At 33.9% G+C, this 25,509-nt stretch overlaps 7 protein-coding genes and 1 long non-coding RNA gene across 11 annotated transcripts in view; 3 read left to right on the forward strand and 5 right to left on the reverse strand.

Annotated features, from left to right (window-relative positions):
• Positions 1 to 926: 926 nt before the first annotated feature.
• Positions 927 to 3,823, reverse strand: LOC9317225. 2 transcript variants are annotated; one of them, XM_021028969.1, is made up of 5 exons: positions 3,715 to 3,823; positions 2,699 to 2,821; positions 1,795 to 2,605; positions 1,368 to 1,552; positions 927 to 1,259 (listed from the first exon to the last, which is right to left on the reverse strand). In XM_021028969.1, exons 2-5 carry the CDS (start codon positions 2,783 to 2,785, stop codon positions 1,086 to 1,088), a joined length of 1,257 nt encoding a protein of 418 aa, XP_020884628.1. In that variant the 5' UTR covers positions 2,786 to 2,821; positions 3,715 to 3,823; the 3' UTR covers positions 927 to 1,085. The 2 variants fall into 2 exon arrangements, with proteins under 2 accessions (XP_020884628.1, XP_020884629.1); XM_021028970.1 differs by lacking the exon at positions 3,715 to 3,823 and adding an exon at positions 3,323 to 3,707.
• An 884-nt stretch (positions 3,824 to 4,707) lies between these two features.
• On the reverse strand, positions 4,708 to 5,619 carry LOC9317226 (mavicyanin). The gene has a single exon (XM_002881113.2). The coding sequence runs from the start codon at positions 5,353 to 5,355 to the stop codon at positions 4,795 to 4,797; it is 561 nt and encodes a 186-aa protein (XP_002881159.1). The 5' UTR covers positions 5,356 to 5,619; the 3' UTR covers positions 4,708 to 4,794.
• A 711-nt stretch (positions 5,620 to 6,330) lies between these two features.
• LOC9317227 (mitochondrial inner membrane protease subunit 1) lies at positions 6,331 to 8,234 on the forward strand. Its single transcript, XM_021029156.1, has 5 exons — positions 6,331 to 6,583; positions 6,993 to 7,165; positions 7,465 to 7,648; positions 7,743 to 7,849; positions 7,935 to 8,234. The coding sequence occupies exons 1-5, from the start codon at positions 6,512 to 6,514 to the stop codon at positions 8,014 to 8,016; spliced, it is 618 nt and encodes a 205-aa protein (XP_020884815.1). The 5' UTR covers positions 6,331 to 6,511; the 3' UTR covers positions 8,017 to 8,234.
• Positions 8,235 to 8,757: 523 nt separating this feature from the next.
• LOC9315375 (rho-N domain-containing protein 1, chloroplastic) lies at positions 8,758 to 11,211 on the forward strand. The gene is given in 3 exon segments (XM_021029155.1): positions 8,758 to 8,900; positions 9,918 to 10,232; positions 10,235 to 11,211. Coding segments are annotated over 3 exon segments (1,224 nt in total). The 5' UTR covers positions 8,758 to 8,854; the 3' UTR covers positions 11,098 to 11,211.
• A 3,902-nt stretch (positions 11,212 to 15,113) lies between these two features.
• Positions 15,114 to 16,304, forward strand: LOC9315376 (protein LIGHT-DEPENDENT SHORT HYPOCOTYLS 3). Its single transcript, XM_021027067.1, has one exon. The coding sequence runs from the start codon at positions 15,409 to 15,411 to the stop codon at positions 16,066 to 16,068; it is 660 nt and encodes a 219-aa protein (XP_020882726.1). The 5' UTR covers positions 15,114 to 15,408; the 3' UTR covers positions 16,069 to 16,304.
• A 2,560-nt stretch (positions 16,305 to 18,864) lies between these two features.
• LOC9315377 (haloacid dehalogenase-like hydrolase domain-containing protein Sgpp) lies at positions 18,865 to 19,541 on the reverse strand (the record flags this gene model as incomplete). The annotated part of the gene is made up of 2 exons (XM_021029056.1): positions 18,865 to 19,317; positions 19,414 to 19,541. Coding segments are annotated over 2 exons (432 nt in total), but the record flags the coding sequence as incomplete, so codon positions are not given.
• Positions 19,542 to 19,616: 75 nt separating this feature from the next.
• LOC110228878 lies at positions 19,617 to 20,129 on the reverse strand. The gene is made up of 2 exons (XR_002332346.1): positions 19,830 to 20,129; positions 19,617 to 19,717 (listed from the first exon to the last, which is right to left on the reverse strand). It is a non-coding gene; the product is annotated as an uncharacterized LOC110228878 (long non-coding RNA).
• Positions 20,130 to 22,800: 2,671 nt separating this feature from the next.
• LOC9317228 (cysteine--tRNA ligase, chloroplastic/mitochondrial) overlaps positions 22,801 to 25,509 on the reverse strand; it is a 3,583-nt gene continuing 874 nt past the window's right edge. For all 3 annotated transcript variants that reach the window (XM_021029567.1, XM_021029568.1, XM_021029569.1), the window contains 7 exons: positions 24,673 to 24,834; positions 24,429 to 24,599; positions 24,071 to 24,352; positions 23,868 to 23,993; positions 23,514 to 23,717; positions 23,334 to 23,435; positions 22,801 to 23,197 (listed from right to left, as the gene is read on the reverse strand). In XM_021029567.1, the coding sequence (XP_020885226.1) occupies positions 22,964 to 23,197; positions 23,334 to 23,435; positions 23,514 to 23,717; positions 23,868 to 23,993; positions 24,071 to 24,352; positions 24,429 to 24,599; positions 24,673 to 24,834 (1,281 nt within the window). In that variant the 3' untranslated portion in view covers positions 22,801 to 22,963. The remainder of the gene's footprint in view (positions 23,198 to 23,333; positions 23,436 to 23,513; positions 23,718 to 23,867; positions 23,994 to 24,070; positions 24,353 to 24,428; positions 24,600 to 24,672; positions 24,835 to 25,509) is intronic.

Raw genomic sequence — 25,509 nt, forward strand, 5'->3', positions numbered from 1 at the left:
AGCTAGAGAATGAAAAGACAAGGATGATGTATATGCATAATGCATAGGAGCAATTTGCACATGTTATGATGAGTTTTAGGGTGGCTTGCTTTTCCAACTAGACCACCACTCACTCCCAAAAACTTAATTCTCTTTTGATTTTCTTCATTTTTATTTCTTTATAAGTAAGCTTTTTTCTAATCCTAACGAATGCTTTATTAATCTGTTGACTCTAGTTTAGGTAAATGCAATGAATCGAACCGTTTCAATTTTGACTACTTTCTTACAAATTATCAATTTAGAAATAAAGGAACAAATAAAACTTTATATGCAAGTATTAACTCAATACTCATTTGGTTCATTTTTTTTTTTTTTTTTTGTCAACATTTGGTTCATCTTCTTATTCAAAATTGTTAATGATTATACCTTCATTGACAAGTTGTGATTAAAACTAGAAATTTCCATTAGCAATTATTCATTCATCAACAAATTCAATAATTACTTCAACGGTTGAGTTATTGATTATATAACATAAAGATTATTATGTCTCTTTCCAACTCATCAAAAAAAAAAAAAAAAAAAACACAAGAAAACTATATAGTAAAATCGTAAAATAGCCCAATAGGTCGAAGCTAAAGATACTTTATAGGGGCTTATCGGATTCTGAACTCCTATAAAATTATTTGCGAAAATGACTATAGTTTCCTTTTTGAAGAGATATATGGTTCAAATTGTCCCAAACATTGCGGATTGAAAATAAATAAATAAAATTGAAACAAAATAGAAATGATGTGGAGTGGTCCTGTCTTTGGAACAAATTGGAAATGTAAAATAGACGAAACTAGAAAGCAATTATTACACAACCACCAAGGGAAAGACTTTTCTCCCACAAAAATATTCACATATGCAAACAATTTATAAAAAACATTTTCACTTGAAATTAAAAAAAAAAAAAAGTTAGACAAAAATTTGATAAATATAAGAGCCTTATTTATTATGTAAGCAGAGGAAGCCTTTTAAGCTGCTTCTTATCGGATGTTTTGCTTAATACATTCTTTATGTACAAAGAGAGATGAGAGCTATGTTCTCTTTTACCATTTAACATTTTACAGAAGCTCCCATTCAGATTCTTCTGGTGATTGGTTTTCCTCTAATGGTTTCGGATCATCGCCACATTCTCTTCCATTTTCAACATCTTCTGCGTACCATTGACGCGCAAGTCGCTTGTATTCTTTTTCTCTGTTTTGCTTCATTCTTGAAGATATAGCGTCTCGGATCTTCTGTAAAATCAGTTTATTATAAGGCGGTGTTACTTTACACATGATGATAAATGCAAATATGAAACAAATAAAAGATAAAGACAGACACACAGAGAGAGAGAGAGAAACCTTGTAAGGTTTATGTTTGTCATTCTCCATCTTGTCAGGAAACACACAATGAAATTCGTCTCTATCCACGAGTATACAGCTTTCTTCAACTGATCTTCCACTAAGAGGTTGGAGAATCTCTGACTTCTGCTCTGAGACAGAACTCGAACTTGTTTTTGTATCCACGTTGGTTTCCTTTCTGCAATCTGAATAGAAAAAAAAAACCATAACCAAGATAAGTGAATTGCCTCAAATCATGAGCTAGTTTATCTCTTTTGCATTTCATTCTCAATGCAAGCAGCAAACACATAATCATGAAACTAAACCAAATGATACAGAACCTATAGGTTGTGGTACTCGATATGATGTACCAGGATCTAGTTTCAGAATTCATAGTTTCAAACAAATGAGTGTGAAAGAGAGAAAAATCAAAAAGCAGAAATGTTACCATCAGATCCTGCAGCTAAGCTAGTGGCAACAGATGGTTGAATCTCCGAATCTTGACTACTATCCCCCATAAGACCATGTTCATTGTCGATTCTAATCTCTGAATCATTCCTTTTAACAGAATTAACCACTGTCAGACTCTGTTGATTTTTGGTTTTATCGTCTTTCTGACATTCCTTTTTATAGATGAGTTTTTCTACTTCACCTGGAGGAGAATCACTTGACTTTACAGTTCCAACATCATCTTTGATACGAGCACTATGAACCATTGTTAAACTACTTGAGTTTACAGTTCCAACATCATCTTTGACACGAGCACTATGAACCATAGATAAACTACTTGAGTTTACAGTTCCGACATCATCTTTGACACGAGCACTATGAACCATTGATAAACTACTCGAGTCTTTCTGCATATAAGGCCTGGTGACTTGGGAAAGCTCCTCTTTTTTAAATATCTGTTTGCGGCCGACTCTTGTTCTTCTATATGGACCTCCATAACTATACTGCCTTGGAGACGTACAGATATCGTAATCATCTGCATCAAGACCACGGAATTTCTGTGCACATCCATCCTTCTTCCCTTCAGTTACCTCTTGTTCTTGTTTCACATCTCTGGTTTTTCGGTTCATACTATCTCTTTTCTTTTTGAAAGAACAAACAGGAGCGTATTCATGTAACATAGAAACGGGCAAAGGTTTTCCCGAATCTACAGAGTCATCAGGAAGCAAGTCTTGAACCACATCTGAACAGAATTTCTTGACACTGTTACCAACAGTCTGAACTTGATTCTCAACATATTTTGCTGTGTCCTAATAACACAAAGAAGCAAACAGAGAGTTAAACAAAAGATACAATCAACGAGGTAACCAATTACAAGTTCTTACAACAAACAAAGCATTTACCTGCACAATAATTTCTTCAACCTCTAAGCACATTGCTTCAAACTTCTGATACACATTCCCAACCCATTTTATACCTTTAAAATCCATTGTTTCTCCAAATCCAACAACGTTCTTGTGTTTGTTCTGCCACGGAAAAGAATGCCAACGAAAAGAAAACTCAAAGACAGATTAAACATATGCGGTTTCTTACACACAACATCAATTCTTTAGTTAGAGAGAAACAAGATTGCAAAACAACAGAAGCAGCTATATTCATAACAAAAGACAATTGCTTAGCCGTTATCCTAAATAGATTATCCAAGAGAACATGGCTAATGCAACTTCTAAGCAAAACCCTTTGCTTATGTATATCCATTAATAACCAATATTTCCCAAATCCTAGGAGCCTTTTAGACGCTAACTTCTAACCAAAACAAATTCCTTAAGATATATAACATAAACATATCCTTTCTAAGATCTTTTGACTGCAGATATAAGTTATCTCTCTGTCTCACATGTTTCTATTGCTCAAAGAATTAAACATGTAGAAACCAGAAATAGAAAGTTCAAAAATTGTCAAAACTATGGGAAAACCTCATCGGACAAAACCAAAGTTCTACAGAGAGACTAAATTTTGAAAAATACCAAAATTCAAGTTTCCAGATGCTTAAAGTAACAGCTGATTGCTTCTTAAAATCAACTAGGGTCTTCAATTAACCAAACACAACAAAAGAACTGAAATTTAACACCAAAAGCTGAAAATTGAAGGATTTAAGCTCGTGATAAACTTGCTAAAAGATACAAACTTTATCACAAAAATCAACGAATTTTCGCAGAGAAAGAAGCCAACTTACAAAACTTCGAAACCCAAAACGTGGGAAAAGAGAAATTTCACAAGTCGAGCAAAAAAAACGTGATCAGAAGAAAGAAGAAGAACAAAAACCCTAAAACCCGGAAAACCTCTTTTGCAATCAATCAGAAAAAAAAAGGAATAAACTTTAGGGTAAGATAGAGAAGAAGAGAGACGGATCATTAACCTCAAAGCAACGTACGAATTCTGATTTCTCACTCGATGGAGAGAGAGTTTTCGTGAAAGAGAGTAAGTTATTACGATGAAGCAAGCAATGGACATAACTTTTAAAGAAGCTCTCAATTCTCTTGTTTTTTTTACAGGAATAAATCCGCCGGGTTTGGGTTTGACCCACCCGGTTCGAGGCCCAGGAGTGCGTTGACAATTATTTTACCAACTTTTGTTTTATGGGAATGTGTGAATATCTGCTTTTTTAGTTTCGACACGTGGCACGAAAGTGGGATTTGGTTCTTGATGATTCGATTCCATTATTGGATTCATATGCAATCACAAACGGTTCATGATTATTATAGAAATAAACACGTACATGTTAAGTTTTGTTAGATTTCTTTTCTGTTCAATTTTTTTCTTGGAGATTTTATGATTTTGTGTAGGAATAATTAGAATATATCCAAATATTATTAATCAAGAGTAGAATGATTTTGGATTTTGAACATTAGGAGTACTTGTGATTAATGTTTTCATATTTAAGAATAGAAGTTACGTTTTCAGACAAAACAATGAGTTTAATTTGCTTATATTTAAACAGGATCCAATAAAAAATTGTGGTCTTATTGGGGCCCAATGAATGGCCCACTTCTAGTTCCGTACATGTTCAAATCACAAAACTAGTTATTATAAATTTAAATGATAAACTATATAACAGTTTGTTGAAATATATATATATATATATATATATACACGCTTTTTATAAGGTTTCGACTGTACTTTTTTTTTTTTTTTTATATACTTTTCTCTTAATTCTTTTTGTGTATCTTTTTAGCTTAGAATACTTTCCATATATAATAATATTTCTTAAGTTTTATTCTCCAACAATATTTTAAAAAACTATTAATAATTCCCTTTTAAAATTATTGTTATGGTGATTCAAGTACCTCTCATATTCTTTAAGAAAATTTGCATTAGTAAAAAAGCTAAACAAAAAGACTTACAACTTATAAGAAGCAGATGCAAAACCTAATAATTAGATTAATAAAAAAATAAAAAATAAAACCGTTGTTCCACTATTTTACTTTTAACAACGAACCTAGAATGCTAAGATCAAGGCCAACAAGCTGAAGCCGATCCAAGAAGCTGACTTTGAGGCGCTGCTTTGAAGAGGTGATGGAGCTATCTGATGCTGAGACTGTGGAGCGTTGGCTGGTGAAGGAGACTGTGATCGGACAGGTCCAGGAACCGGAGCAGCGACGGGACCCAACGAAGCCGGTAAGACATGGATTAGAAGCTTTTGCCCTATGTTGCAATGACCAGGAACTCCGCATATGAAGTGTTGGAGTCCCGGTTTGGTTAGACTGATTGAGTCGGACCCGGTTTTGTATCTCTTAAGTGGTTTAGACGATTCACACAGCTCGAAATCATTGTGAGTGACTTCCGTGACGTCGTGGAAATCTTTGTTGTATGCGAAGACCAAAGAATCTCCCACTTGAAAAGTTTTTGAAGAAGCCCAATCCTCGTAATCGACTCCCGCCATCGTCCATCCTTTAGTATCACCGACTTTGTGAACGGTTCCTCCAACGGTAACACCTAAAAGAGTTACAAGAATCAACAATGAAGTGAAAAAGACGACGTTGTTCTTAATCAAAGCCATGGTCGTGTTTTTTTAGTTCTTAACTTTGGAACGAATGAAAAGAGTTTTGAGAGAGATTATTAATGGAAGTAATGAGATTGTTTGGTGAGAAATTTAGAGGAGACTAAAAGTGTTTATATAGAGCCTAGGGTTCGGTTGAGGTATTCCTTTTCCTTTCGGGATTTGAAGATTTGGATAATTCCTAGTGTCTATTAATTCGTTTAAATACTTTCTTTCCTTTTTATTTATATTAAACAATCGAATTTCAAACGGCAATTCATTAGAGCATGGTTATGGGTGATACTCATAAAGTACCATTACTAATTTTTTAGTATTATTTATAATGTTTGTTTAATGTTTTTATTTTTTTCTTACTTTTGGCAAACGCTACCAATCAGGAGATGCTACGTCAGATGATACTGGTATCAAAAGTATCACTGGGTTGATATTAATCACGCCCATTCTAATTGTTTTGTCAATATAAAAATAATTTCTGGGCTTGTGATACTCAAAAAGAAAAATACTCTCTCCGTTTTCGAATAGTTGTCGTTTTAACTATATGCACACAAATTAAGAAACTATTAATATTGTTAGTTTTTCAATATAAAAATATCATTAATTATCTACCTAAACATAATTTAACTAATAGTAAATCAAGTTGCATAATAAAAATAAATATAAAAATAAAAAAGTAATAAATTTTGCATCGAAAATTGAAAACGACAACTAATTAAAAATAAAAAAATTTCTCTAAAACGACAACTATTCGAAAACGGAGGGAGTATCACACATATACATTTGGTCTTAGTGTTGAACTTTATTGTGGCAGTACTGTTGGGTCCGGTTTATTAATGGGCCGTCTCGTCTCAATACAAACTGTTTCGTAAGGGCAAATAATTAATTAAATAATAAACTACAGGGTGAATACCGTGAATTAAAATGAAATGAAGGACCATTATGTAAAATTAATGTTTTACTTCTGATTTCGTTTCAACGCATCAATAAGATTTTTGTGAAACAAAAAACCATTATTATCAAAAACCAAACCAAACCCATAGGGTTGTTGCTGTTCTGTTCCAATCGACCACGGCGGAGAAGACCGACGCGACGGCGGAGAAGCCAGGTTCGAAAGCCCTAGCATTTCTTTTCAAGCGAATTTCTTTAAAGGGTTTCGGCCATGGCTTCAATCTCGACTTGGTTCCGATACATGGCTCACAAGCTCGAGTATTCCCTCACCCTCAGTCTCAAGGTTTGCTTTCTTAGATTTCTCTTCATCGTCTCCGGTTATTGTAATCTGGGTATTGGTTGTTTGCGGAACTATTAATAATGCTCTTAGAATTCCGGTTTAGGGGAATTTGCGTTTCTTGAGCTCTGCATTCGAATCAATCTGTTCATAATTGAACAACTATTTGATTTTTATGAAAAAGGTTAAAACTTTAGTTTAGATAGCTTCTTGATTCTTGAATGCTTCTATTGAACCAATTCATATGGATCGAACTCACTGTTACCGATACTCTCATGTTTGATGTTGTATTATAACTTCTCGAGTAAGATTTGAATGTTTTTCCTTTAGTGCTCAATGTCTCATGATCACCCTTAGCTGTTTTTTAACAACTTTGTTTGTGGTGGAAACTTATGTTTAAACTCAATTTTGACAGAGTCATAGGAGTAAGAAACTGAGTGACCGGGAACTTATTCAAATAATTTGCAAGAATCTATTCTATGGGAAAATAACCTACTTACACTCAGATAAAGGACCAGAAATGTCACCAACCATGACAGCAAATGAAAACACACTTCTTATCCGTAAGATACCAATTGCTAATACCAGGTATGTTTTCTTTTTCTTACGTTTATGTGTCACTCTTTTTTTGTTTGATTTCCAATCTTTGGTGTTCCAGTGTATGTTTCTGTTGTATCGCGATCATAGTGTCGTTCATCTCATAGCCTATAGACTCACTGTCACTTGTACAAAATTGACTCCTATAGACATAACTTAAGCATTCTCCAGTGTTACTGTACTTGTGCTATTTTCTTGCATTTTTGTAAAGAATTTAACCACTTGAATCCCCTCAGCTCTTTGTGCCCCTTCGTATGATTTATGAAACCCATTTGCATTCCATGCTTAAGGTTTGTATTCATTGGAGATGCTGTCGTCTTAAAGGACCCAAATGATTCAGATAAGTATCTGGTAAGAAGATTAGCAGCTGTAGAAGGATTCGAAATGGTATCGGGTGATGAAAAAGAGGAGCCTTTTGTTCTCGAAAAGGATCAGTGTTGGGTAACAGCTGAAAACCAGGAGCTCAAAGCTAAGGTACATACATCACTGAATGATCATAACCAAAAACCCAACTATAGTCTCTACTGTCTCTTTCGGTTTACGTTTCCCTTGTGTGTGTTTTTAACAGGAAGCATATGATAGTCGAACATTTGGTCCAGTTTCAACAGCAGACATTGTTGGAAGAGCTATATATTGTCTGAGAACAGCCGTCGATCACGGTCCTGTTCGAAACAGGTAAAACAAAACTCTTTCTTGTCTCTTAAATTTGCATTTCGATGAGCTTTTTTGTTTCTTACTCTAATATAATTCCTTTGATCAGTCACACTGCAATGGGACAAGATTCTCCAATCCTGGCCGTAGAATTGGACGTGGACGAGATGGCTAAAAACCACAAGGCATAAAGAGACGCACTTTTTGTTCTCGTCTTTGTTTATCAACAAAGCTGAAATTGCCTTCTTTGATTGAGATTTGAGAAAACAATAAAATCATTACAACAATGATACTAAACATCCTAAATTTTACAGTCCAAAACTATGTTTGAAACCAGTTTGTTTGTAGACTGAAATGTATTCATGCACCAAATCTTGATGGAATGAAAAGTTTTGTTGTTCGTAAATTATGAGACTGCCCAAAAAAACTAAGATTTGTAGGTATTTTTTCGGAAAAAGAATGAAAAAATGGTGGTTCAGGTGAGATCGAACCAGCAGGCCAAAGTGGATCTGGGCGACGCCGAACTGTGGTCCGTCCACTGCTGTAAGCGGGAAGTAGTCGCTGCTCTGTGAAACCAGCCTCACGCATTACCCTCCGACTATAGAACCCGCCTAAGCCAAGCCTTCGCTCGACCCACACGGATTACTCACAGCTTGGACTGGGCAGTTCAGAAACTTGCCAACACCAGATCCGACCCGTGGACTCGAACCATTGTTCCACCACCTTGATATCCCCACTCGGGTCACAAGCTCTCGTTACTTAGCTCGACGATACAATGTGGTATTCTTCTGATATATAAACAAACGCAAAATAGTTTGAGTTTCCGATGTGGGACAAAAGACTTTCATTAGTTTTGAATTATGAATTTTCTTGGGCTTTGTTTTGGCCCATTATAGACTGATGAAAGGCCCGATAGTGTTTTTATAGAGCTCTAAAAAATGAAGAGACAGATTTGAGATAGGAGAAGGGGAAAGCAAATGCAAGAAGAAGAAGAAGAAGAAGAAGCTAAACCTCTCTCTGCATCTGTAAATGGCGTTTTCAGGAACTTTGCAACTGACTTCTGACTACGTTCCTGGTAAATTCTTATTCTTTCTTTCTCTTATAATCAGAATTGTGTTGTTAGTATCTCTGTTCTTCTTCTTCATCGGATAATTTATATGAACGGGTACTGATTCTTCAGTTGTTTATGCTTCTTCTACTGAAACGAGAAACGTTTGCAGAAAATGTGTGTATTGAAAAGAAGAAAAACAAATCTCTCGTTTTTCATATTGAGTATTATTTGGATAAGCTCTTGTTCAATGTTTTTGAATAGTTTTCTAGGTTTTCTCTTGTCGGCTTTTTTTTTTTTTGGAATGTCCACCACTCGTTCGATGAAATGTCTCTGTGAAGTTGGTAATTGGTAGACGTTGGTTTATTCGTTTTTCACGGTGTTGTTTACTCGCCTCTATGGATAACTAAATTGCATTTGTTTTTTTGTCAAAAAAATCAGCCCAATAAAAAAAATTGTGTTGCTTGTGCTAAATTTTAGAACTCATTTTCTACATTGCAAATAACAGAAGGATTTTTAGCCGCCAAGATGATGTTAGGTAGTGTGATATGCGTAGTATCTAATATCAAAGTTCTAATCTTTAGAATAATTTGCTTTGTTAGGCTGGTTACTTATGTGACATTTGATTAATATCTAAGGAAATGTTGGGAATTTGATTGAATATATGTGTATGCCCTGGAGATGATTGGGAAGCTATTTCGGTGTAGGACTTACTTGATTTTCTTTAATTCACACGTAATTCCCTAGCATTGACTCGATGAATTAAGGTTTTGATATATGTTAGAAGTTGGATCCGATATAAATACTGCTGTTTGCTTTTCGTTCATCACGTTATTTTTCTTAAGAGTTCAGATTTTCAATTTTGCATCGCGTCATTAGGAAGTGAATTTTATGATTTTGTTAAGCTTCAGTTCAGTTGTTATTGTATCGAAATGTTCAAAACTCTTTATCATCTGGTATCTGTTTCTGATTATACTCTGGAGTCATTAGTTATATATGTATCGGTTTGACTTACTCTTTATGGTATTGATTTGCTAAATGCAGGTTATGGAGCTTCAGATAGCAGGAGCATCTCTAAATCTACTGTTTCAAGAAGAACCCTCGCCGTATTGCCTTGCTCTTCCTGTCGAATTAACAAACTATGCATTGAGAATGGACATCTAAAATCTGCTACTAACAAAACTTCCTTTGTGTGCCGAGCAAGTTCTTCAGGCCATAGGAGAAATAATCCTGATTTCTCAAGAAACAATAAGCATGGTTTCCGAGGCAGAAACAGACGAAACGAAGATAGGGATGGTTTAGTAGATGGTGGTCTCGAAGACGACATTTTGTCTTCCAAAAACGGTCCTATACTCTCGCTATCAGTTCCCCGAAATTCCAGGCTACTTCATCACCTGGACCGAAAGAGAAAGAGATAGTGGAGCTTTTCAGGAAAGTTCAAGCTCAGCTCCGGGCTCGAGCTGCTGCTAAGAAAGAAGAAAAGAAGACTGAAGAAGCTTCTAAAGGACAAGGAGGAAAAGATAGCGAGACAGTGGACTCCCTTCTTAAGTTACTGAGGAAGCACTCAGGAGAACAAAGCAAAAAACAAGTTAGCAATTTTAATTCTGAAAAGCAGCTACAAAGAGATGATGATGCTTCAGAAAGACAAGATCACAGTTCCAATCGTTTTGATTCGCAAAACAAAGATCATAATGCAACACCCTTTACCAGGCCAGCATCAAGCTTCAGACGCAATTCGCCTGTACCAAGACATAAATCCCAAGCCAGCTATTCTAGTGAGGCCATTTTTGATCAAGGTTCAAGTTACAGTGTGACTTGGACCCAGAAAAAGGATCAAGTAGAGCCGCGTGATGAACCTGAATACGAACCTGAGCATGAGTCTGAGTCTGCAGCTGGGTATGATGAACCTGAACCCGAGGGTGAGTATGAATCTGAATCTGAACCAGGACTTGCTATTCTAGATTCAGTGTCAGAGCTAAAACCAGAATCGTTTTACCAAGAGGAGGATGAAGATGAAGAGGAGGATCATGACGCCGTTGTAGATGAGTTATCAGATGATGACGAGTCTCTCGATATCGAGGAAGAAACTGCGAAAGACGAAGATTTGAGTGCACTGAAGTTTGTAGAACTTAGAGCCATAGCAAAAACAAGAGGACTTAAAGTGATTTCAAAGATAAAGAAAGCTGATCTACTGAATTTATTGGGTAGTAATAATAAATCATGATGATCAGATTTAACATGAATCAGATTGAACATTGCTTTAGTTTTTGATACAGCTAATGAATCTCCAAATATTTGTTTCATTCATAATCTTCATGCATTATGACATATTATTTAATTTTTGAGTTTTCTCTTCTGCATTTAAAAGCAAAATTAAAAGAAACAAAATTCTTCTTTTATGTGTATGATATTGCAAGTAACTATCCTCATTTAGTATGCAGATTTTTCTTCACTTTTTTTGGTTAGTAGATTTGTCTTCTGGACTTTTACTACAAGCATAATCAACTTGATTAGTGGGTAATTTAAAATCATAATTGAACTAATCATTTTAGGTTTCTTAAAAATCAAAAGAAATTGGAAAAGGGTTTAACATTTTTAAGATAAAGACAGGAGAGGACTAGAGAAAAGAAGATAAAGAAATGTGGAAGCGTTTTGTACCGTTCCCTGCCCGTCTGCCCGAACTTCCATTTTATGTTTATGCCCTGAATCCTGATTATAGTAATTAGTGAACTTCTAGATTTCACCAAATCTCTCATAAATACTTTTACTAAATTAAAGTTTTGGTGCGTCGTAATTAAGCAGAATGGTTAACAAAGAGAATGGTACTTGATCTGTTTCACAAAGAATGTCATTTTACTATTTTTCACACAAATTAAAAAAAAAGTAAATAAATGTCATTTCTACCCCTTATTAATACACTAGATAATACTTTCTCTATAATTAATACGTTAAAATAGTAGGGATAAAAAAAAAATTAGTCTTAAAAACTGCATTGAAAACATAAAAAGACACTCTTTATGAAACAAAATTAAAACTTTAAAACAATACTTTTTGTGAAACGGAAGGAGTATTTGTTATCTTATTTGAGCGTGATATTAGAGATGGAATCCACTATCATCAATAAATTAGACTACCATTAGCTACGTAAACTAGTCGGTCATTCTCCTTCAAAAATCGTATACTTCCATTTGAATCAATGTTACAATGTTATTATGAACTTGTTGTATAAAATGTTTTCATATATCCAAGGGAATTGAAAATTAATGTGGCATTAAATTGAGTGCATGTTTCTCTAGAAACAAAACTCAAAAGTGACACGAGGTCGGTGTAAATTTGTTTGTGTGTTGTGAAATTAAAGTTACTGTCCTCATTTAGTAATGTGACATTGACTGATGTCAGGTCCCATCTCTAGTTTTTGTCCTTTTTTTATTTTTTTATTTGGAGCCTATTGCCACTCTCAGTACATTCAAAAGTATTTTTGTTTAATTATTCTCTTTCTTTTTTTTTTTTTTTTGTTCATACCCTTCATGTACCTCGAAGTGCGGCTAATTACCTGAAATATTAAAATACATGTGAAATATTCTATCAAACATATGTATATTGAAAGAAATTTTTTTTAAGAGATTCATAGAATACTTATTAATTTATAGATTTTATACAAAACATAAATAAAACTATTATTGTAGAGCAAATTGGTAAATTTGAATACCCTAAAATTTACGCCTGATCAAGTTTTCGAAAGAAGGAACGGACAGAACGACATAATTGTCGCAAATGCCTGGAATTTCCTGTTAATAAAGAGATGGATAAAAGAGATGGCTTTAAAGATTTTTAACGCAAAAAAAAAAAAAAGGAAGATTTTTAACGCTCTCAAGTCTCTCAACACATGAAAATTGTGTAGGTGCACGCAAAACATTGACGCCCTCAACGTATTGAGATTTGAGAATATAGATAGGTGATGGTACTTACTAATTAGTTTAATAATAGTTTTATAACTCCCAAGTTCGTAAGGCAAATGTTGAGAGTACACTGGTAACTTAAAAATTCGTTGATATTTACAAAAGCAATGTTACGAAGTTCGAGTCACTGCTAGTACCTAGCTAATTGCAATATGTGTCGTGTTCAATGATAAACAGTTGACGAAAGTTAGTGTTTTATGATAGTATAATGTTTAGAAATGATGTAGTACATAACTCTATTTAGGGGGTTTCTGTAAACGAGGTTTGATTTTGTAGTTTAATTAGTATGACCTAGCCAGATATTTTGTCCTTTTGTGATGAAATTTGTGGAGCAACTCGAAAATGTTAACCTAATGGCAGGGAGGTCATTTACATTTTCTATGTACTAATTAAATGTAAACTAATTTTATTTAGCATAACTCGGATTTGAGAACAAAAATTCAATCTCGTAAAAAAGACATACGCTCAACCAAATGAACTCTCTATATACTTCATACTAATATTAATATTAAATGTCATAGTTTTTGATATATACTTCGTATTAATGTTGAATATCAGTATTCACTAGCTAGTGTCGATATATAGTTCGCCTTCGTACTTCGTACTACTGCATGTCACTCAATTGAAAAAATCTTTAAAGTTCTGAGTTTGAACACCTACACCATAGAAAACATTGAAATATACATTTAAGTTATTATGATCTTTAGTTCAAGAATTATGAACATAGATCCAATTTTTTTTTTTTTTTTAAGTTCAATATTTTTTTTTGATCCAAAATGTTTTGGTTAATAGAAAAGATAGAATTTCCTCCCACGAAATTACGTAGAAGTGAAAAAACGAAAGATTAAGCTAATATCATTGACTCATTCCTTTTTAAAGTGACTGATTAATGGGTTTAGTCGTTTAGATAAATCATAAATGTAATTACTTGAATCGGACAAAAAATAGGTAGCCCAGACGTATGTGGTCTAGTGGTAAGGGAGAACTGGGGATAGGTTGAAAGGAACTAAACCAAGTTCAATCCACTGTGTAAACAAAAATCACATATGTGTGGCAAGTCTGGGTTTGGACCCAAACAGTTTACCTGGTAGTCAGTAACAGACGATCTGGCTACCCCTGGCATTAGTCAAAAAACATTCTAAACTCGGAACAGACAGTGTAGTGGCCATTCGGGGAGAAATCCACTCTGAAGCACTTCAGTGCGTTTCTATCGGAGTTGATCGGATCAGCCGATAGGGTTTATAAAAAAAAAAAAAAAAGTAAATATACTGAAAGGGAAGACAAACCTGTGGTCTATTATTATCTTTCCTCTTGGCTCAATATTTTTTACCATTTTCAGGCAACACGGTCTAAATAGTTTGTTTTTTTGTCGGACAAAATAAAAATATTATAGATAAAAAGATCTTTTGTACAATGGTCCGAAGAAAAGCCCTTCTCAGAATCTCATATATGTCCAAGGGAGAAGAATTGAGGGCTATTTTTGTAAAATAACTAGGAACTGTCAATCAGTTCTACAGTAGAGATAGAAAATATTTTTCCATCTTTTTCAAACTTTTGGCTGCCTTTGTCCACACCTAAATGCCTAACTCCTTTTCTTTTTTTTTTCTAGCGACAGAAATTTATTTCATTGAAAAAATAGCGAGAGAAGAAGAGTAAGAAGACATCCAAACTTACAAGTCTTTATCAATAATGAAGCCAAAGATTAAAAGAAAAGTATACGTTCATTTATTTATTTCTTATAAAACCTACAATCATTTTTCTCCCAAATCCACCAATTAAGTGACGAGAGTATGTAAGATAGATACACACGCTAAAGCGACGATACTAATCCGATACTCCAAGAGTTACAAGATAGTTGGAATTTACAATGAATTTATATATATAGCGGAAGCAATATAACAATTCAACTTAGAGAAACTAAAATATGATGGACGTCAATGAACGATTGTTTGTTTGAGGATTTTTCAAATAAAACGAGCGAGAGTCAGAAGCTATAATTTTAAATATCTCAAAACAATTGTTAGTAAACCCTATAAATAAACCTTATTTATAAGAAAATCTAAAAACCCAACGTAATTTAAATAGTAGTATAATGTATACCTATTAAAAAAAATTGATACGTATAAAAGTTGTATATTTTATCAAAAAAAAAAAAGAGTTTAATATAGTTGTGTAAAAACCTTTTCAGGAACGTTCGTTTAGTATTGTCCCAAAAAGGCTATTTAGTTCATCCAACATTAACTTCGAAATAGTGCGTTAAAAAACACAAAACTCGGTTATATGAAATGGAGACAAAACAAACAATGGATACAAAGAGTAAAAGATATGAAAACTATAGTCCACTTATCTCAAGTAATATAAAAAACAAAACAAAGGGAAAAAATCCCGAAGGTTTATAAGATTTTTTCTAATTATAATAATGTTATCAATAAATCAATTAATACGCAAAATATATATCTGCACAAAGTAAGCTTATATCTCCCAACCGCACAAACAAAATTTCAGCTCCTCCATATCCATCAAGAAAGATCAAGAATCAAGAACAAGAACTAATCTATATCATCGATCCATTAAAAATGGATATGATTCCCCAATTGATGGAAGGCTCTTCAGCTTACGGAGGTGTCACAAACCTCAACATCATCTCAGACAACTCCTCTTCCGTCACCGGAGCCACCGCAGGTGAAGCAACACAACCACCGTCTTCTTCCTCCTCACCATCGGTGAACTCAAGCCGTTACGAGAACCAGAAGAGGAGAGACTGGAACACGTTCGGGCAGTACTTAAGGAACCATCGGCCACCGCTTTCTCTTTCCCGATGCAGTGGAGCTCACGTGCTCGAGTTCCTCCGTTACTTGGACCAGTTCGGTAAAACAAAAGTTCACACGAACGTTTGTCACTTCTACGGCCATCCTAATCCTCCGGCACCGTGTCCTTGTCCTCTCCGACAAGCTTGGGGAAGTCTTGACGCTCTCATCGGTCGTCTTCGAGCTGCCTTTGAAGAAAACGGAGGCAAGCCTGAGACGAATCCTTTTGGAGCTCGTGCCGTTAGGCTTTATCTAAGGGAAGTTAGAGATATGCAGAGCAAAGCTAGAGGTGTTAGCTACGAGAAGAAGAAGCGAAAGCGTCCTCTTCCTCCGTCGTCGGCTTCTTCTTCCTCCGCCGTAGCTAGTCACCAGCAATTTCAAATGCTATCGAGTACTAGTTCTACTTCTCAATTAAAGTTTGAGAAGTAATTATATAATTAAGAGAAATCGAGTATTTTATGTAATCTGAAATGTGAATTGGTCTCTTTTTTATATGTTGATTTTAATTTTAGGCTGTGGTTCAGTTTTAGAAGAACTTCTGTTACTAGTGGTATGTTGGGGGAAGGAAGGTAGGGTTTTCAATTTTTATTTATATCTAATAAAAGAGAAAATTCACATGTATTAATGTGTGTATATATACAAATATAGATATGAGTACCTATGTATCATTACTATCATCATCATAGTTATATTGGTCTTCTTTTTTTCTAAAACAGAGAGGTCTTAGGTTTACTTTAAATCGATTTATGGAGTATGATGATGATACTAGAAGCTAGCTAGAATAGTATTATTGATTTTCTTCTTTTGACAGTGAACTAACAGTGGTCGTTTTCTAAAAGTGACAGTGAACTAACAGTGGTCTTATAGTAGTTGACAGTGATTGCACTAACTATTTTAAATTCATGAAAATTTTCGATGTTCCAAATTCCCCCAAAGATTTACTGAATTCGTTCCCACTCACTAATATTCACATGCATACGTGGCATGCTTCATGTAAATATGCTGTCGTATTTTTGTTTCTTCTCCAAATTCATTTTGTTGTTCATGTTTAAGTTGGTTTCATAGGTTTACTTGTGAGTAATATGTTCTCTTACAGCATTCTTATAAAAAGAAAACAATTTAAGTTCCGTAAATTCTTCTTTTATGTTTCTTAGAACATACTTTTTACTAGCTCAAGAAGAACAATGTGTGTGTCTCGGCTTTTTGCATTCTAGATTTTGTTTTTTTTTTTTTTCATTCTAGATTTTGTTGATATGGTGATTCATGATTGATACTGTTGTATTTTAATTATGGCAATTCTATGCAGTGCCGGCCCTTAGCATAAGCAAGGGAAGCGGCTGTTTAGGGCCTCCACTTGATATTATATTGTCTCACATTTTTGTAAGTAAATGTTTGTGTATTTTGTATGGTATTTCTCAAGTTTTTCTTAAGTATTGAATTTAACTATGTAATTCTCTAAAAAATCATGTGAGTTTAATGTTATTTGTTTCTTTACTGAAGTACGTGTAGATGTATGAAGTGGTTTAAACAAAAGAAACTTACAAATTTGTCGTGTAATCATAAAAACATATACATATATACAGTTTTAGCAATCATAATATATAGTTAGCATCTCTTAATCATTCCTAACAACCAAATTATACAGCTAAATTTGACAAAATGGAATGATTATTTTCTAGAAATTTTTTAAAAGTAAATTTTGGTCGACAATGTTTTTTTTCGCTTAGGGCACTCAAAATGTTTGGACCGGCACTGATTCTATGTTATATAGATTTCGTGCCACTGAGTATGTCATTCCAATAGCCAATTATAGGGACGAGATATTAAACTCATTGTTATAACTACAGTTCTCACTTCTCACTATCATATATATATGACACCCTTGTGAAGGAGGAAAGACTAGCTAATTTTATGTGACGTCTAATGATCTTATATTCTTAATTACATACCATATTAAGAAATATAATTCATTATTGGTAAATGAACTACTTATATTTTTGCACAAATACTAGATATACATACTATTCAAAAGACCATGACATTAGTATAGTGATTTATACTATTATCTTCAATTTTTTATATCATCATTGTTTACCACATGTTATAGAGTCATATTTCCCTATTAGCAATAAAGAAAGAAAAAAAACTCTTCATAGTTATCATCTCAATGCTGTCAAAAAATAAAATCAACTCAATTGATTATGGAGTTAAGTTGCCTAATAAGAAAAGACGGGCTCATGATTGCTAGCTGTATTTTTTTTTTTTGAATGAATCCAAGCATAGTGTGTAAATCTGTGTCTTTAGATCTTTAAAATGACAAATCTAAACTTTTTAAGGTAAAATAACAAAATGAACAAATGCTAGTTGAAGAAAAATGACTTTTTCGTAATTAATTATGCTAGCTGCAATTCTGAAACATGAAGATGGAATTAATCTCTAGTAGTTGCCGATTTGATGTCAACTCTTTCTGATAATAGCAATGCGGCATGATTTGATTAGTAATGGTAATCCTACGAATAGCGGAATTATAAATAATAAAAATCAAAATGATTCCGTATATCTTAATTCTTAACCAAATTTTATTTTATTTTTGTTATGCTATTCTAATGACGGACGATACATAGAATAGTTTTTCAAAAATCGAATGTCTATGTTCGCGTATGATCTTGTTCTTCCATCATGCAAGTTGCACCGTTATTTTCATTTGTAGTTGTGATGCCAATTAAACTTCTTAATAAATAAGGTTAATAAATCATATTTTGAGATAAATATTTGTAAATTGTGAAATAATAGATCTCTTAGAGCATGATTATAGGTAGTCTCTTAGAAAATGCTCTTAGCAATATTTAAGTAATTTTTTTGTAAAAAGTGAGTGTTAAGAGATAGTATTTTTGAGTTAAGATTTTTGTATGATTAATGGTAGGCTCTGGTTCTTAGAAAAAAAATATTAATATAAAAATAAAATTTTTAATTTTAGAAAACTTAATAATGTTGCAAATTAAAAAAATTAAAATATATATGAGATACAATTTATAACATATATGAGATAAAACACAATAGTTTTAAATTTGATTTCCGGAAGATGAAAATCAGAAGCAATTCTTTTATTACACTAACATAAGGTATCGTAGAAATTCTTTTTAATGGTAGAAAAAAGTTTTACTTTGCGCTTTGAACAAAATGTATTCAAAAGCTGATATGTTTACCACACAAAAGAACAAGATATCAATGAAAGTAAGCCAAAGATCCGAGCATATAGTTTATTGGTTTATGCAACTATTTCCGGATACAAATCTATCGTTATGCATGTATGATCAATACAAAATAATAAGACATTTGAAAGCTCCAATTGTCATCAACTCCCAAAGAATTATTCAACAATGATCAACTCCAGCTTTAATCCTAGAGATAGAGTGTTCGAACACTAGTGTGTGCTCCTTTGACACGTTAAGCACTTCAAGAGCCTTCAAGTAAGGTCCAGGGTGTGGTTTGGGATGTTCACATTCAGAGCCAAGAATCACTGCTTGAAAGAAATCAGTCAAACCAAGTTTCGATATCATGAGCTCTGCGTTTTCTTTTGGAGCGTTTGTAATCGCAGCTCGTTTCAATCCACGATCTTCGATCCATTTGGTCAGTTTTATAAGCCCATCAAGTGGCTTTGTCTTTTCTGCAACAATTCTAATCAACAAAAAACGAACAAACACAAATTTACTCCAAATTAACTCAAAACAAGTTTGTGACATTTAAGAATAGGAACACAGAACTACAGCTTACTTGCGATAAAGAGCTTCTTTTTCATCACAGAATTTTAACCCTCTTGAAACATCATCAGGGAACAGAACTCGAGCAATTTCAGAATTGTGTTTTCCAGTATATGATTCACAGTTTTTCCAAGTCTTGCTGCAGTATTAAAGATATGATGATATAAAGAAAAGGAAAGAACCTCTTGAAGCAGTTCTTGAAAGGCAATAAGGTGGATGAGATTGCATCGATCAAAAAGGATCAAACTTTGGATACATACCATAATCAAAAAGGTTTAAAGATTGAAAGCCAATTAGAACCATCTGATGTTTATCAACTAAAATCAGGAATTTTAGGCAACGAGTTGAGTTCCATTATTTGAATCAAGCAATTGAGGAATAGAACAATTATTTGAATAAAATATGAACTGAGAAAACAATAAAACGTACCATCTTGTTCAATCAAGATCAATCTTCCTAATCTCCTCCTTTGATGTTAAATCGCAAAACTCTTGGCTCTTGGTGGAAGACTTGTAAGCCAACCTCGCCGATTTGGTGAACCGAAGACGCCGTGGACAACCGGAGTCGGTGGAGATGACGAGCTAACGGTGGAACGACGGCCGGAGGTGCTTAACGTCGGAGACTCCTCCGATTTGAGGTGATTCCGGTTTCTCTCTGTTTGAGGAAATCGCGAAATGAGAGAAGAGAGAAAGAAAGAAAAAAAAAACCACCTACTCGCATGCTGCCACGTGGACGTCTCTTAGCAAAGTTTTTGTCTCTTAGTTAACAGACGTTTCTTAGTTTAATTCGTGATTTCACATTTATTTTAATTCACCATTAATGCTAAGAACAAACTAAGATACTAGCGATAAAGATGCTCTTAAAATGTTGTAGTTGTGGCTGCTAAAGTGAGATGGTTTCTTGAAACTGTATTTTTTCTATAGAGAGAGAAAGAAAACATATCATTTTTTTCAGTAATGGAGGAATTTTGTACTTCTAATATTAAACCGAAGAAAGTTTTCTGCTGAAAAAAAAAAACTTTCTTTGAGAACAAAAAATTAAAATGGTGGGTCCAGAGATTATTAGAGAAGAAATATTTCTTCTCCCCTTCTACCAGTCACACCCTAAATATTTTTGCTGGTTTTTTTGTAATGGGTATCTGATTTTTTGGGGAGTCATTTTCATAAAATAAATGAACTTATTTAATATTTTAAATAAAACTAAATTTGAAAACGACAAATACAAGTTGGAAAAGTTTTGATTGGACATATTTTTATCTCATTGGTTATAAGTTTTAATATAATAGTTTATAGCGTCACAACGATAGGTCCGACGGATGAAACAATCTTTGTCAAATTTGATAATCAAACAACATATGTTATAACATTTTTAATTTTCTTAGAGTACCTTAAACTTAGACCATATATGTGATACTTTTGCTACCTTGATATCCTCATTTTGTGTACAGAAACGAAACACTAAAATCTCTTTAAAATAATACTTATTTTGGTACATTGTGTAGTATTGCATCATTCATGAGTGTGTTAGAGGTAGAGCCAGAGTTCTGTCTCTCACTTGTCTTGTCTCTGTAAGTTGTTTCTCGCAGAGCACTCATGTCCATTTCTGAATTTCCTTCCACATATTGTAAAATTCATTTCACAAGATAAAACAATTCTGTAGTTCTACATTTCAATTCGCCTAAAGTTTTGAAACCCAAAGTTTCAGGATGAATTGAAAATGACTGGAGTGTTTTATCTCTTATATACGAGATTATTTCTTTTATATCTTTCAATTATACTGTACTTTTCTATGTGAAAATCCTAACATGTATTTTATATTAAAAATTGATTTGACTCCTTTAACTTTTCAAATATATAATATTAAATTTCATGAATTTTCATGTTTACAAACAAATATTTTGAATTGTCATCTGAATGTTAATTGGAAAAAAATCATGTACATCAGATTAATTTTTACACTCAACCATGTGAAGAATTCTAACATTGTTTATGTTATTTTTTTTATGTCAACAATGTATTATGCAAATTTAAACTTGGATAGTCATGCCGATAACACTAAATATTTTTGGAAAATATTCAACAAGTACTACCGTATCAAATTAAGTTTTCATCCAGGCCCGCCCCGTCCATAAGGCAGCTAAAGCCTTATGCTTTAGACTACAAATTATATATAAAACAATGAGACCATATTTTTGAAAAATTCTATTAGTCCAGTGACCTTTGTATGAAATGTTAACTTTCTCTCAGTTTCGAAACTCCATGGGTGATGTTTTTAAATTTTTAAATTTTTTTTTTTTTCAAAACCAAATATACTTTATGCCACATAAATGGTAGGACCGAATTTCATCTTTCATTTTTTTCACATTAAAAGATTTCGAGACATTCTGTTCATTTATTTGGTTAAGATTTTAAACCAACGGTCGATAAAAACCTAATCATATTTGTTTTGGTCACTATTCCTTTTAGACCCGACCGACAATATTATCGAAATTTTAACAGTCTATACAAGGTTTCTATTTTGAGCTAAAACAATGTTCTTGCACATATTTTTATGCATGGCTCGAAAATAATAGTTTGAGTGCCATAATGCCACAATGGCTCTAATGTGATCTACAAGTATCTCTATATAACCATCACTAACAAAGATCATTTAGGAGAATTTTCTTCATACAATAATACTCAATTATGAGAATATATATATATGTTGATTGGAAGTGGACATTAGGATTTGGCCTTTCGACTTTTGATTTGGAATCATGGCCTTTCCATATATGGTTAGAACAACAGAAAGACCTTTCAAGAATCAACATTCAATTATTATTCAGATTTACATAAGTTACATCATAATTATTCACATTTTTGGATTGATACGAATATTTCATTTAAAAGAAAGAAAGAAAAATGAGGCGACAATCGACATTGAAACGAGGGACCCCGAATTTTCCAAATGATTCTCTTGTTTCATCATTTACCCACCCAAACCTATATTTAGTGAAACCCTTGTGAGACTCCACCACATGCATTACTCCAAAATTTAACATCTCTTTGTTTCTATAAGTCAAAAACAAGATTTGAAATTATTATTTTGTCAACAACAAGATTTGAAAAATAAAAATTGGAAACATATAAATCTCCATTTTCTTTTATTTTTGAAAGTTATAATATATAACCTAACTAAATCGAAATCAAATGAACCAATCGGCCAATTCAATTCATATTTTCTGAAAAAAATAAGAACTTTGCGGAAGAGAGTCTATGTTTGTATTTATATTTGAATTAAAAAAAATACGTATCTCAAATAATCTCTTAAAAATTTACAATCACAAATGCTAGAAAATACAAATCTAAATGTACTAAAACCAATAACCTCTTTGATAAAGTAGACAATCAACTACCTCTGATAATTGTATAAACAATTCACTGAACTTGAACACAAAAATGAATAATACAAGAATCCAATGTTATTCTTTAATGTTCTAGTCGAATTGAACAAAAATGATACAAAAATACTATAAACCACTAAGAAAAAAGAATAGAGATTATAGTATATATAATATTAAAAGCTCAAGGTGTAGTTACAGGTTCTTGAAGGGCAAGAGGAATGGCTGGTCTCCAAGTTGTTCCCTCAGGACTATCCATCAAAGCGATCCCAACACTTGCCAAATCTTTCCTAATTGCATCAGATCTTTCGTATTCTTTATTTTTCCTTGCGTCTGTTCTCTCTTGCACTCTCTGCAACACATCTTCCTCTTCTAGTCCAGCTCGCTTTAGTGCTTTCTCTTTTAGCTGCTCAAGAACCTACGGATTGGAGCAAACGGAACAGTTTAATACCAAACAAAAAAGTGGAGCAACAGAGTAAAAGGGTTTGGTCATGGCCCAACTAGCTCGGGGCGGGTTTAGGCTTTATATGGGCCGAGAAATTTGGAAGCTGTACCTCTGAGTAACTTGTGGGCATAAGCCCTAAGATAGTAAGAACATCTCTGATTGTTGTTTCCAGAGCCTTAAGTGACTCTTCTCTTCTTGCTTGCTTCTTTCCCTGGAATCAGAATGATCAACTATATTATGAACTGGTTTTCGAGACATATTTATGAACGTAAAAGCAGACGTTATTTACCTTTCGGGTGTGAATGATATCGTTGATAGTTTTCAAAGGTTCTGACATTGCAGCCAGGGTTACGGGTGTGAGGAGATCATCAGACATTGAGGCCACAAATTCACTATGGAATGTGTTGATGGTTGTCAAAGTGTCTGAAGGAACAGAATCATTGCCAAATGTCGAATCTTTCTCGCCTAAAAGGCTTTCACAGTCGTGCAACGTCTGTCAATAAGCAAATGAGCATCTTCAACGGATTATAGTGAACGCACAAAAATTTCCGATAGCCTAGTGAAACATCTTAGGCTAAAGAAACAAGAGAGGTACTCCAAAAATGCAATCTTTCTTCCGACAAAAAGCTATATGAGGGATTACCTGATAAATATAAAAAATGCGTTCCGAAGCACTCTCGAGGAGGAAATCCGAGTAATTGATAGGAGATCGATAGTGAGTTCCCATTAGAAAAAGTCTCAGAGCAAGAGGATGATAAAGGTCTATAACCTGCTACGTTTGCAAACACGACATTTAGACATAAATGTTGGATATAAGAAGAAGATTAGCAAAACTGACAAATTTACCTGTCTGATTGTGAAGAAATTCCCCAAGGATTTTGACATCTTCTCAGAGTCAACAGTAACAAAACCATTATGGATCCAATAGCTGATGTTGCTGCTATCACAAGCAGCACAACTCTGAGCAATTTCATTTTCATGGTGAGGGAACACAAGATCCATTCCTCCACCATGTATGTCAAAACTATAACCGAGATAAGCTGCGCTCATCGCACTGCATTCTATGTGCCAACCGGGCCTTCCTCTTCCCCATGGACTCTCCCAAAAGGGTTCCCCTTCTTTTGCAGTCTGCTCAAAATTTCAAAAGTCTTTTAAGACTTAAAATGAGAAAACAAGTGGGCTAAAACGGAATTAAAATGCGTACTTTCCACAGAGCAAAATCTGCAGGATGTTTCTTCCTTGTGTCTACTGCAACTCTCTCACCTGCACGGTTATCTTCCAATTTTCGCCCAGACAATTTTCCATATGTTGGAAATTTGTCGACTGAGAAGTAAATGTCTCCATCCACTTTGTAGGCATAACCATTATCAAGAATCTGAAATGGAAGACATCGCATATGAATATATTTTCAGTGATGTTTGAAGAACCAAGTGAAGTAAATTTAAAACCTGCTTGATCAGGTCAACGATTTGAGGTATATGATCTGAGACGAGTGGTTGGACAGAAGGATCTAAACATTGAAGCTGTTCCATATCTCGCTTAAATTCCTCACAGAATCGTCTACTCAAACTGATTGGATCTTCCCCTAATTCATTCGCTCGGGCAATTATCTACAAGATTTGAAATTTCATGATTCAATTGCATATGCAGCCAAAAAAACTAGTCGCAGGCAGCTTCAAGAATTAAAAAAATGAAAGTCTCCCTAACAAAATCTAGTCAGAGATAGACTGAGAAAACAGAAAAGATTAGTGAAATCCTTGTAGTATAATACAGCGAATATCTAGTAGGGAAAATGACAATTAGTTCTATGCTTCGAGCTGAATACACACACTAATTGTCTGAGTAAAGGTTGATCAAAGTTTGTGACACAAAAGTAGGCGAACGATCATAGCAATCAAACAGGCATATGTAAAAGCGTAGACACAGACACAACGGATAAAACTAAGTGAAATCTTCCTTAACAAAGCCAGATACTGATATTCTCCATTTTCACATATCATAGTAAAACATCTCCACCACCCTCAACACCCATTATAATAGCTTTGTAAGTTGAAAAATTCAAATATTGCAATTTTGATGACATTAAGATCCACCCTTTTACACGCCTCACACAAGTAGTGAGATGGAATAAAAATATCGGAGACCTGACAATAAGATCTAACAGCTTCAAATTTCTCGACTTCTCAATCAATTCTTTTTGCAATTAGGAGTATCCTGTTTCTTACAGATCAGAAATGTAGCTGCCGAGAAAAGAAATAACTTAAACGCGGTCCAGGAATGCTGTA

The sequence above is a fragment of the Arabidopsis lyrata genome (assembly GCF_000004255.2).
Source record: "Arabidopsis lyrata subsp. lyrata unplaced genomic scaffold ARALYscaffold_4, whole genome shotgun sequence".
In the NCBI taxonomy this organism is placed as follows: Eukaryota; Viridiplantae; Streptophyta; class Magnoliopsida; order Brassicales; family Brassicaceae; genus Arabidopsis; species Arabidopsis lyrata.

What these genes read in the sequence shown, in the direction of transcription:
- LOC9317225 (XM_021028969.1), bottom strand. Translation starts at nt 2,785, where the DNA reads ATGGATTTTAAAGGTATAAAATGGGTTGGGAATGTGTATCAGAAGTTT. An exon ending in CTTAGCTGCAGGATCTGATG is followed by an intron (nt 1,553 to 1,794) that starts GTAACATTTCTG and finishes TTTTCTATTCAG; the next exon opens with ATTGCAGAAAGGAAACCAAC. An exon ending in ACAAACATAAACCTTACAAG is followed by an intron (nt 1,260 to 1,367) that starts GTTTCTCTCTCT and finishes CTGATTTTACAG; the next exon opens with AAGATCCGAGACGCTATATC.
- LOC9317226 (XM_002881113.2), bottom strand. Translation starts at nt 5,355, where the DNA reads ATGGCTTTGATTAAGAACAACGTCGTCTTTTTCACTTCATTGTTGATT.
- LOC9317227 (XM_021029156.1), top strand. Translation starts at nt 6,512, where the DNA reads ATGGCTTCAATCTCGACTTGGTTCCGATACATGGCTCACAAGCTCGAG. An exon ending in ATACCAATTGCTAATACCAG is followed by an intron (nt 7,166 to 7,464) that starts GTATGTTTTCTT and finishes TCCATGCTTAAG; the next exon opens with GTTTGTATTCATTGGAGATG. An exon ending in CACGGTCCTGTTCGAAACAG is followed by an intron (nt 7,850 to 7,934) that starts GTAAAACAAAAC and finishes TCCTTTGATCAG; the next exon opens with TCACACTGCAATGGGACAAG.
- LOC9315376 (XM_021027067.1), top strand. Translation starts at nt 15,409, where the DNA reads ATGGATATGATTCCCCAATTGATGGAAGGCTCTTCAGCTTACGGAGGT.